Genomic DNA, 12,683 nt, shown 5'->3' with positions numbered 1-12,683 from the left:
GCCAGGGATTTGGTTCAGCTGTCAAAAACCCACATCCCACAGAGAAATCTCACAGTCTGCCTCTATCCCGTGTTTTTCCCCGCTCCATTTTCTCAGTGACTTCCTCGGATCCGTGGACTATAATTTAAAGTGACTCATGTTCGAGAATATTTTACAACCCGTATTTAGTGAAAAACCTTAGCACAACCTCCTGAGGAAGGCAGGGATACATATGCCCACACACGTGGGTTCTTCCTGAGAGCAGCACCGAAACAGAAACTTTCCACCCGACTCTGCCTTTGGTTATTCCCTGGATTCTGCCCCTGGGAGTCGGCATCAGCTGCCTCAAAAAGCTCAACAGAAACCTTTAAGTACATCTGAGAGGAAACAAAGACAGAAACTGTGTAAAGCTGCATTCACCAGCTTTGTTTGTGCACTGTGAACTTGAGGACAGTCAGAAGAGGAGACTGGCACCAGAAAAGAAGTATTTTATTGAAAATCAAACCCACCTTGCACAGCAGCAATCTCGTGGGTTTTTTTTAATTCTAAAAGTGTCTTGCTGATAACATAGAAATCTTTAGCAGTGGCAAAAGTTGATATGACAGGACTTCAGAATAAAATGCAACAGTGTGATTCAGAGTCAAGGGAACAGAAGACACGGTGTTGAACTTTGCCAGATGAAAAGATGAGGGTAATTCTTAAGTACAAGTTTCAGACACTTGTAACACCTGTATTAGGAAAACTGAGTGTACAGATTCCAGTCTTTCCTGTGAACCCAAGACATATGTGTCTTCAGAATACTCAACAGAAACTCTTTTCATGTATTTATTTAAATGTTGAAGATTCAATCATTTACCTGAAAGACTTTTCCTTTTTGCTTCTCAAACAGCCTTTTGCAGATGTGTCCTCCACCCCCACAAGTTTCCCAGGTGTGTGCACACGTACACACACAAGTGAAAAATGCTGTTTACATGCTGCCATATGCATGGGCATCTACAGGCCTAAAAGAATTCTTGGGAAACAGGAAAAGAAAGAAACCCACAATATTGCTAACAATTCCATTTCTGTTCTGTTTTGTAAGTCTTTTCCAGCTCATCTGATCCATCCATCTAGCAGCCAAGAACCTGTGTGAGCTGGTTATAGTTGTTGCTTCCACTAATGTATTTATGTCATGTTGCTGTCTGTGGGTGTTACTTAGGCAAATTAGCAAATTACTCTAAATGTACAGTTACATTTATTATAGTGGCGGCCAGAAGTGCTGCTGTAGTTACAGGTCTGTCAGCTTTTCAATTAACAACTGTGTTTTCTGATGAGTTTGCAGCTCAGTTAGCTGGTTTTTTTTTTCTTTCATTCCACACCAGGCCGTGGTAAAACTAATTCCCTCTCTTTGTCTCCTCAACTCTTCCTCTTCACCCTTTAAATATTATTTAAATAAAAAAATTATTTAAAAAAAAGATATTTTGTTCGAACCTTTTTCCTTAGAAGACTTTAGAACATGCTTTGCTTTTTACTCCGAGTGCTGTTGAAGCACAAAGTCAGCCTTAGTATAAATCTTTGAAACCTTGTTCTTGGCTGGGCACTGCTCTCATGAACTATTAAGTGTAAAAGTAGCTGCAGATGAAGACCCTCAGTTATCATATTTCCCACCTTCCCTGCTTCCTGTGTGATCCACACTCACCAATGTGCACTCCAGAGTGCTGAACATCTCTTTGCAGCAAAGCACAGTCCCCAGGGGGACCAACACCACAATCTAATCTGGTAGGTCAGCACAGCCCTGAGAAATGAATGTTCCAAGTGCCTTTCACAGGAGTAAGAGCCACCAAACATCAGCACTATCTGATCAACACCTACCTTAAAACTACCTTAAGGCAGCAACTCCTTCCTGCTTCTGACCTGCAACTTCTTACTTTTCCTTTTCAAGCATTATTAATTTCTCTGTATTTTCTCATTCCATTATGCCCTTCCAACACAAATCCCTACTTTTCCATCCCCAGGCACAGACTACTGCACAATTTGTAGCCCTGGCTTGGTCCTTGGTTACAACCAAGACATGCCCAAGAGCACATGGCCTAATAGCTGCTGTATGGCAGTGTTTGTACACGAGTTCATAATTTAGAACAATCACTTCTCCATTTTTTTTAGGCCAGTCTTGATCTCAGATTATTCAAACACTTCCAGGTTGATCAGTTTATTCCCACACCTGTGCTTAGGATGGAGTAGCTCCATCCAAGAAGACTCTGCAGTGTGTTTTTGTGGTTTTTGACCCCCTCTGGAGTGTGGGAGTCTTTCAGGGAAAAAAAACCTGCTGCAAACCGAGGCAAGTCCAGCAGAGAAGTGTCAGGATGGCTGGGGAATGTGGGATATGGGGAGAGGCCAAGATCTGAGTCTGCTCAGCCCGGAGAAGGTGGAGGGCAGACCCTGCTCTGTCTGCAACTGCCCGGGCTCAGGAGAAAGAGAAGGCCAAGCTCCTCTCAGAGGTGCAAAAATGGTGACAAACACAAGTGGGAACATGGTACAAGGAAAGAATGAGGATGGTGAAAGAGCAGAAGAAGTGCCCAGAGCAGCTGGGAGGTGTCCACCCTTGAAGACACTCAAAACTGAACGGGACAAGGTTCTGAGCAGCCTCCTCTCTAACTGGCCCTGCTTTGAAGCGGAGGCTGGACTCAGTTCCCCTCCATCCTGAGTGGTTCTAGATTATTTTTAATCTACACTGGAAAACAAACAAGAATTTTAAAGAGCCTGCAATGGTAAAAGAAATTAAAAACTCATTTTGTGTTGTGATTCTAATGGAACAAATCTGTGGCACTTTCCCAGGACTGGAGAGCACATTCCATTAAGTTTGGTGCAAGTTCCTCACTCTCATTTAGCAGATGAGTAGGACCAAACACCCAACTGATAGCCAATTAACATTTGATGCCAACATATGGCTTTGCTGGTGGGCAGGTAGCAAAACTTGCTAATACAGAAGCTCTGTGTAGACAATGACATTACAGAAAATTTATGGCTGTCACAGGAATTCTGCACACATATCCAGGACAAAATTAATTCCCCAGAAAAATTAAGGCAGTGAGCACGTAAGGAACAGATCTGCCCTTCAGGAGTGCCAAGAAACACTTGCAAGAACATATGCTATGGGAGTCAAAGATGTGATTTCAAACAAAAAAAAAAAAAAAAAAAAAAAAAGGAAAAATTATTAATTTGGGAGGATGTTGCATTTTTTTTTCCTGATCTCTTCTTTTGACCAGCCAAAACAAGATTAAGTGGTTTTGCCCAAAGACCAGGGATCCTCCTGTTCTTGGCGCCTGAGAAGATTCTGCTAAAATATGCCTGTAGTCTGGACACAAACTACAACTAGAATTGGTTGGAAAAGTTTTACCTATACATTTTTCCGTGTTAAAATTATTAAAATACCACTTGGATGGAATGGGATATATTTGGAAATTCATGTAGTGATTCTGACATTACCAAGGAAACAAAATGAAGCAAAATGTCAGTTTAAAATATTTTTGGGTGAATAAAAATTTCATTGCTAAGCAAAATTTCACTTTTTATTCTAGAGTAAGGGTTTGGTTGTTTGGTTTTGTTTTTTTTTCCTCTCATAATGTTTAACTAGAAAGAAACTAAACTTATTTTCCTCCATAATCAACCTCCAGCCACTCCATCCTATTTGGAATTTGGAATCAAAAGAAATGTTTATAAATTAAAATCCTGTCAGGAACACACTGGTTCAAATTCAGTGGTGGGTTTCAGAGGTTCCTTTTTCAGACCACATCCAACTTTTACCTTCTGCCAATTTGGGATGGGGTTCCAAGACACCATCATTCTTTCAGCCTCTATCTCAACATGGGATCAGGGATTTTCCCCATCCTTTTCCTTCTCTGCTACATGGTCCTCTATCTTTCCTGCCTCATTTTCCCCTCTCCTTCCCATTTTGTAATCTCCCTTTTTATGCAATAAAACACTGGACACACATCTTCCCCTTAATTTAGCAGTTTTAGCAAAAGATACCTTTTTCTTATGGGAAAAAAAACACAACAACTTGTAGAAGTACAATACTTTAGAAGACAATTCATCACACAAAAAATTCCTCCCTGAATTTCCTGCATCGATAGAATTCCTTATTATTTGAGGTTATTTTACTATCAAAAAGCCTGGGATATCATATTTAGCTCATAATTACCTTATATATAGCCAGATGGTATTATCATCTTACAAGCTTAACCACAAGCCCTCCTCAGAAAGTTTCTTAGCCTTCATTTGCTCAGTCTAAGAATCTGATAGGAGTGCTGGTAATATAACATGTATAAGAATATATATCTCTCTATATATTGTTTAGCTAGTAACATCTTTGTTTATTCCTTTCATTACCGTAGATTGCTAATTAAGAAAATCAACTGAACATCTAATTTTTGGGTGTTTATGCACCAATTACAAAATGATTGCAGCCATTTTTAACTCCTAAACTACAGTAGGTCCTTTTTATGGCGAACATAATTTTTTTTTCCAAAATAACTTGAAGCGCTGGGGAGCCACAACTCGAACAACAAGCTGCACAACGCGAAGGGCTCAACAACCCGCCTTTGTTTGCTGTTTCTCTGCGTCTGGGTTTGCTCAGAGCAGAATTCTGAGCGCTTGAGGTTCCTCCTGCTCTATCAGCAAGGCAGCAAACGAGAGATCAACGCTGCAAATAACTCAAGAGCAAATTCGTGGTGTCTACGCTCCTCTTGTACTGAGAGGTTCAGCATCTTTATCAACCAGCAAACCTCCTCTGCAGCTTGCAATTGTTATCAGCTTCCAACTCTGCCGAGATAAATGAGAACTTGTACAGGCAGATGTGTGCTTTGCTTCTCTCCTGGTACTGAGCAGAATTTTTAGTATTCATTAAAAGCACTGACAATCATGTAAGTGCCCACTTAATGCTTCTTCCCTCTCATTCCAACCTCTTAGAATGCAGCAGTGAGTGATATAGTGGAAAGGCTGCATTAACTGTCTCAGATTGCTTTTTAGCATCTTTTTGACAGTTCTGTGTTTCAACACTGGGGCTGATGTCTGGGAAATTCACATTAACATACTTTTTGTACGGTGTGTAATCTGGAATAATACTGTAAATGAACACTCCCCCCCAAGTCATCTGTAACCTGCTACCTCCAGCCTTTCTTGCACTGAAGAAGCCAGTAATTACACCAAACACTAAACCAGCAAACACACACAGTGCTGCTCTCATTTGGAAAACAGGATTTCTTAAAACAGACAAAGGCAAATCAAACTAAAAAATGCCTGATAATACTCATACCTAGGCTCGTTGATACACTGTGTTTTATACACACCCACACACCTGTAATGACTGGTCAAAATCACTTCTAGGGGAAAAGTGGCTTCCTTTCAACCTGGCTTATTAAATTATCCTGTAATTGTGCAGAACCAACCCACTGCAAGCAGCAAACTAGGCCATTGGAGCAGTTGCAGCGAGTCGAGACAAAAGGTTGTGTAGCTCTGTACCTTCTGTCCCACAACAGTCAGTAACAAACACCTCCAAAACTGCACAGCTGCAACTGAACCTTCCTTTGCTGTGTCCCCTTAGGTTGTGGCACTTGATGGCTTGAAAACCACCAAGTCACAGGGTCCATTTCCATACGTTGTTTTTTTTCTTGTCTTTTTACTTTCTGGGATAGCTACAGTCTTAAATAACATATTTTTCTGAGGAGATAAATTTCCACCACAGTCTTTGAAATATTCTAGTTCTGGTTACATCTATCTGGGGACCAGGAAAGCAAAGGAGACAGAGAACTGAGTTAAAAAGTAGCAATTAAAAAATGTTTTACACTTCCTACATGGATCCTTGTGCACACTGATAGAGATTCCTGTGCGGATCTTCAGATCCCACGAAGGTGCTCTCAGCATCTCCCAAGTTGTCACCTTGTGGAAGGGAAGACTACAAAGAGCTGTGTGTCATGTCACAGCACTAATAACAAGGTTTAATGTTTGTGTACAGTGCTCCACGAGAGATGTTCAAAGTGCTGCACTGAGAATAATTAATCCTCCAACAAATCCACGTGGTAGGTGGATCAAGCATCGTCTCCACAATTTTACAAGGGGAAGAACAATAAAGAGGCTGTCAAACCTGAAGATGACTAACTAGAATTTGGTTGCCTGTCTTCCTCAGGCTCTTTCAAACCCCTCTGCCAGAGGCAGTGGCAGTTCACAGAATCACATTCCAGGCCTTTCTGTTCCATGGTTGTTCTTTGCACTCCCGGGCCACGCTGCCTTCCTAAAGCCAGACTTATCTGCTGGTCTGGACTAACACTGGGGGTTGTACTCACTGGAGGGGTCAGACAGCTCAGTGTTTATGAAACCAGAGACTCAGAATCCTGAAGTTTGGCTACTTTCCACTCCGTTCACGGAAAGAAGCCACCTCAGGATTGGTACAAAGGGCAAGAAATCCCCCAAAAGTAAACCTGTGTTTGGAAGGAGGAAATGAAGGACAAACGCTTCAGCACCTACCACTTCCACAGCTTCTCACCACCAGGAGGTGGAAAACAGTTGGTCTGGATCATCTTCCCTATACAGGGATGTGACTTAAAACATTCCTGAGACTCACAGCAGCCAACTTAATATTCTGAAGTTTTCAGGACAGAGTAACTTCCCAAAACTGGAGAAATACTGGAAGGGTGTGTTGCAGAGCACTTTTCTGTGCCCTGTTGTACTGTCTGAGCCTTAGGTGGACAAATGGATCCAAGCCATCTTACACTGAAGAAATCCAATAAAACCCAACTTCTTCTTTTTTTTTTAGTATGCCCAGTCTTTTAAAAATGACATCTGTTCTAAATCCCTATACAGCTCAATGTTTCTCACTGCATTTCCAAAGCCATTCTTTTGTAAATAGATAATTAGTGCTTAAATACTTCTTTCAAGGGGTTTCTACATTAACATAAAAATAGTGTAATTACTGATGGTCAAAATGGCATGACTACAATTTGTAAATTTTAATTCCTTTTGCTGCTCTGAAGCTGATTTTTTTTCATCTTCAACATGATTTTAATCTGTTTTAAATGTGACTATTATTGAACCTAAAAATATAAAATACCTGTTAAGATAGGAAGAAAAATAACTACCTCATTTTGCAAAGCTGAGCAATAAGGCAGAAGTAAAGCTAAGCCTTCTGACCACAGGCTTTTCTGAAGATCTTTTATCAAGAACTTAAAAGTAGGGATGATGTTTATTGACCAAAATTAGCTGATTCTGTCTGCAGAATTTAATGCTAGAGGATTAGATCTAATACAATCTAATACTAGAAAGAGGTAATTTTAGTAGTGCTAGTTCCTCTCTTCAGTCTAAAGTATGTTTTTAGTCTGAAATAAAAATATTATCCTTTGAGCTGAATCTGCCCAGGTCAATTCCTAAAGGGCATGTCAAATACTGTAATCTTTTTGTGTGTGGGTGTGGGTGTGGGTGTACAATAAGCACATAAGAACAACATTCTCATGAAAATACTCTGAAGAGCTAATTATTGTTTTCCAGCACAACTCAAAGCCACCTTCTGTTTTTGTTTTTGTTTTTTTTTAATCCCAATTTAGCTTGAACTTGAATTTCAAACAGGAAGTCTGTCTTTGACACTGGAAAATCTCAAGCAAACACACTGAAATAATATATATTGTAAAATGTGTTAGTTTAAGTAATCTTTCCAATCCATGCACAGAAGAGACTTCTCAGAGAAAGGATGGAATTATGTGTTGCAACTCATACCACAGATCAGCTATTTAGTTAAATTTCCAGGAAAGTAACCCACATGCTCCAAGTGAAAGTGGGTCCTGGAGCATGCACAACTTGGAAATGATATTCCAGGCTGGAGCAAAGGGAATTACATGAGCAACTCAGCCAAGCAGGCAATTTCCAGTGCCAACAACACTGGAGATTAAAAAGCAGAGACATTTTTGGAGTCATTATTTGATGAGTGCACTAAGGCAGGACACGTGATTTTGTGTTTGTCCTGCAATACATTTGATTTATGTGCAGGTAGGGAATGAATAACAAAAACTAAAATCATGAAAAAGCTGAGGAGAAAGAGAAGCTGCTGTGCATAGTGAGCCTGATATATCTTATGATGTCATCTAGGAGAGATGTTCCAGCCCTCTGATCATTTTCTTGACCCTCCTCTGGACCAGTTTTAACAGGTCAATGCATTTAGAAACAATTCCCCCAAATCCTTTTTGGCTGTTCAAAGTGTTATCTGTTAAAATCTCCTGGGCATGTTGGAAAATCAGCATATGTTCAAAGTCATCCTTGTAATGTCATTAGCACGTTTCCCTGGCTTCGTGGCCTTCTGTTCAGTCCTACCATAATACAGATTTTGTACTTCATTTTTTCCTGATTCTCCAAAACTGTACCTTCAAATTCAAAAATACAGTAAGAGAACTAACTAGATTAAAAAAAAAAAAAAAGAAAAGGAAAATATGAAGTATGAAAAGAGGAGAAAGGTCAATTAAGAAAAAAAAAAGGGAGGGAAATGACCAGGTTGGCAACGTTCATAGGCTTTGTAAACTGACTATTCGGCCCCTCTTCCCTTAATTTTCTAAATTACCCTAAAAAAGTTTAGCAAAATAGAAATCTCACTTCATGATATTGCATGACTGGGCAATAAGAGGACAGATGAGACTGAACATAAATTTATGCAGAGTAATTCAAGTGCTGGAAAAAACACATCAACTGTAGATACAGTGATGGGTTCTGAGCAAGGTATTACCATACAGGAAAGAGTTGATAGAATTATATTAGGAAATTTTATGACAATGCCATCTCATTGTTCAGTCACACAGTTAGAAATGAAAACAGAATAATCCACAACACCAGAAAGGAAAAGAGAACTAGGAAATCTCATTTGCTGGGGAATAAATCTGTGGTGTTCTCAGATCACGTGCAGGTCTGGTCTCATCATTTCTAAAAGGATACAAAGAGGTACAAAGAGTGACACAGGTGATCAAAGGCATTTAAGGACTTCTGAACAGCCTTCAGCCTTAAAAATATCTTAAGGGCAGATATGGGACGAGCCTATAAATTCTTAAGCAGAACAAAGATGAAAATCACTTCCCTCTTCCAGTATTAGGAAACACCAAATGAAATGAGCAGGTGACAGGTTCAAAATAAGCACAGTCCACCCCACCATCCCTGTCACATTGTGGAACTCTGTGTCTGCACTCAAAATTTGCACAGATCCAAAAGGCAATTTAAGAACTAAGAAATTAAAACCCTATGTATTTAATACAAAGTAATGCTGTGGCTGCAGGAGCCCTTGGAGTGCCTGCCAGAGAAAGCTGAGTAAATAAGCATATCCAGTTATCACCAGCATTTCATCTCTTCCACAGAGTTAAACTTGACCCTGGTAAAACCTCAAGTCCCTCCCTGAGAAGGGGAGAGGGGGTTTAGCAGAAACAAAACATGAGAGGAAACAACTAATTACCAAAAAGAATGAATGGAAACGAAAACAAGCAGAGGGATTTAAGGGTCAGAAGAGCAAAAAATATGAAAGTGGGTGAGTGAAGGGCAGACAAAGCACCAGGACCATGAGCTGTGTCATCTGAGATGGTCCAGGCCTTCCTGTGTGCCCACATAGAGTCAGAAAAAAGGAGAGAACATATTTCAGGGGATGACTCAGCAAGCCAACGTGCCTCTATTAGCACAACACCTGAGCATGTGCTTGGTGTAATCATAAGGTCCATGGAAGTTAATGATGTTAATGTAAGATAAATTTTCCATCAGACAGGCACAGGAAATTTTATGTAAAGCAGAAAGATAAAATCTGAACTCGCTGAAGGGCAAGTTGATCTGAAAAGATGAAACAGAGATAGACCAGAGGGGCACAGACCTAATAGGGCATGACAGAACAGAAAATTAAGAGGTAAGAATCAATGCTACACACAAAAACATGGAGCAAAAGCAGGAGCAGGGAATGTATCTCAGGCTTGAGAGGGAGATGAGATGAAGGGAAGCTGGACCATACAAATATTCTGGTGTTTATCCCAAGTTGTAATCTAATGACAGCAGAAGACAGAGAACAAAATAAGTGGAAAGGGAGCCCTGTGCCATGGACATGAAAGAATGGACAGGGAAGTCTGGCAGCAGCAGCAAGAACGACAGTGGAGGTCAAAGTCAATGCCAGATCTGTCTCTTATTTTCTCTAGAAACTAGTAAAATATTAAGACAAGGAGGAAGGAGAAGGCTGGGTAGGTTGAGGGAGCTGCAAAATAGTGGAAGGTACTGGAAGCAGCCCTCTAGAAAAACCTAAACTGTTGGGGACCAGTCCCTTTCACAACAAAACGGACAACCAGCAAAAACTTCTAAAACTCCTTCTCAAAAGGAACACTTTTAACCATTCTGCTGTTTACTATAGATTTTGTAAACACTCAAGATATTCAAGAGTTGATAAACTGTCCATTTAAAATGAACAAAAATTTATTAAAAATTAAATTAGATTCCCTTTTTTCTTTTTTCTTTTTTTTAAATTGCCAAGAAGCTAAAAAAATCTTTAACTTGCTACATTTCCATATCTCAAATGCTCTTGCAAATATTTAGCTCAAACGACCAAGATCACCTTTTCCCAAACTGCAGGCTACCAGGAAATTGGAAGCATGACTGAAAAGTCAGAAAATTAAGCCCTTTTTTTGGGGAATGAAAATGATGAAGAGACCATGCACAGAAACTGTGTGTAGCCCCCATCCTTGCCAGCAATATCCCCAAGCACTTCTCTTCCCACACCAGCAGATGAATAAAATGGATATTATTTAGAAGGATAACCATATGGTTTGTATAACTTGTACATGCTATTTTCAGGACATTATTATAAGACATGGTACAGACCTACACAACAGGGTCAAAACTTGCTTTCTGTTTTATAACCACCCTCCTCCTTTTGGGTGCAGAGACAAGAGGTGATGGCACTATATCAATATATCACTTCCACACACTGTTCCTACCTTAATACTCGCAGAATAATGCAATTATTCCGTGTGGGACACATTATTGGGTTGCTGAGCTCAAATAAATATTTATCAACCCTGCTGATAATTATTTGCTAGTAAATATTTGTTTAAATTGTGAAGTCCTGACTTTTCTTTTTTTTTTTTTTTTTTTTTTTATATATTCCATTTCAGCCTACATGCATCTGTCTGCTTTGTGCCTTCCCAGGGCAGAATGTTGTAATATGTACCAAAAAAAAAAAAAAAGAGAGACAGGGAAAAAAATGCAAATACATCCACAGAAAACTTGAAATCTGTTCCCCTTAAACTGTGTCCTTTCTCTCTCCAACTCCTTCATTCCCTCTCACCCTTTTTTTTTGTTAATGAAGTATCAGAAGCCACTTTTATTCTAAATTAAGGTACCCGCAGTGCTGCAGGAACAGCACCGAGCAGGGTTTTTATCTGGATACAGTGCCTGCTTTCCAATTTCCACTGTCATTTTTTTTTTTAAAGCATACACAAAACATTGCAGAAGCACATGTAAATCACCACTCTCTTGCCCAATGGAACAGAATTTCAGCTCCCAATGCCAAGGCTTGCCTACAGAAGGCATCTACATCTGGTCTGCTACATCCAAGGCAGCAACCACGGGCACACGGTTTGCTTTGTTTGGAATTCATCACTGTGGTGCAGCTGAGCCTCAGATTAAAAAAAAAAAACAGCACAACTATGAGCCTCCAGGGTTAAACAGACAAATGTTTTCAGTCACAACAACTTTTTTTTTTTTTTGGGGGGGGGATGGGGGAGAAGGAAAGCCATAACAATGTATGGAAGAGGTTTTATGTAAATCATTAAAGGCCTACTGACTTAAATTGTTGCTAACACCCAGAAGTTGCTTAATGTACACTTGGGAGTGTGAAGGCAGAACAGATGAATAGTCTCACAAATCCTATTTGCTCCGTTGGAAAAATGCAAAAATATTTGTGAAAAACAACGATTCCAGCTCGTTGCCATTCCAACTTAAAAGTCAAATTAATATTCATGATTTCTGAGTGCATGGTGGTTTTTACTGGGAGGCAGAAGGGGCAGATACAATCAGTAAACAAATGTGCTTTCAGATGCTCACAGAATGCAGTACCTACCTAGCCACTCGTTGAATTTTTTTACTTCACTAGGAAGTCCCAGCTCAGTAAAATCACCAGCATGTATTAACACATCTCCATATGGCATTTGGATGGGATCAGTTCTTGAGTGAGTATCAGAAATACAGACAAATCGTGTATATCCTGGAGGTTTGGGAGCGTCGTGGGGCACCGGATCAACCCTGCAGGAAATGCATCATAACAAGGTTAGGAAGTATTTACGTACTTTGTAGTGTCTGCTTTGCTATTCCAACGCTGTTTTTCCTACCTTTACAAAAGATTACACAGACCTCTGAATCTGCCTGATGGAAGGATTTATTAAAACAAACCTAACACTAACGGGAAGTGTAAAAATTCTTGATGTTTACAGCACAGCATTTTCAGTGTTTTTTGGTAGATAGATTAACTTCAAGAGATTAAGGAGAAGAGATTGGACTATGGCAGTAACTCTGACACAAATACTTACAAATAAATCAAAGGCATTGCCAGTTTCAAAGGAATAGCACTATCCCATTTCATTGTTTAAACATGATTACACGGTACACAGGGAAGAGATTTGTTTGAGATACATAAATACATTTAAATGTGTTTTTTCTAATTAGAACTTTTTTTT

The 12,683-nt window shown here is 39.8% G+C and overlaps 1 protein-coding gene across 5 annotated transcripts in view; it reads right to left on the bottom strand.

Moving 5' to 3' along the window:
* MPPED1 (metallophosphoesterase domain containing 1) overlaps positions 1–12,683 on the bottom strand; it is a 60,034-nt gene that overhangs the window by 29,236 nt on the left and 18,115 nt on the right. For all 5 annotated transcript variants that reach the window (XM_027730157.2, XM_027730156.2, XM_027730159.2 and 2 more), the window contains one exon: positions 12,071–12,252. In XM_027730157.2, the coding sequence (XP_027585958.1) occupies positions 12,071–12,252 (182 nt within the window). The remainder of the gene's footprint in view (positions 1–12,070; positions 12,253–12,683) is intronic.

This window comes from Pipra filicauda, unplaced genomic scaffold (assembly GCF_003945595.2).
Source record: "Pipra filicauda isolate LSUMZ 115617 unplaced genomic scaffold, ASM394559v2 scaffold292_size926685_pilon, whole genome shotgun sequence".
NCBI classification, from domain to species: domain Eukaryota; kingdom Metazoa; phylum Chordata; class Aves; order Passeriformes; family Pipridae; genus Pipra; species Pipra filicauda.
Note: the sequence above shows the minus strand (reverse complement) of the source record. Positions and strands in the feature narration are given on the sequence as shown.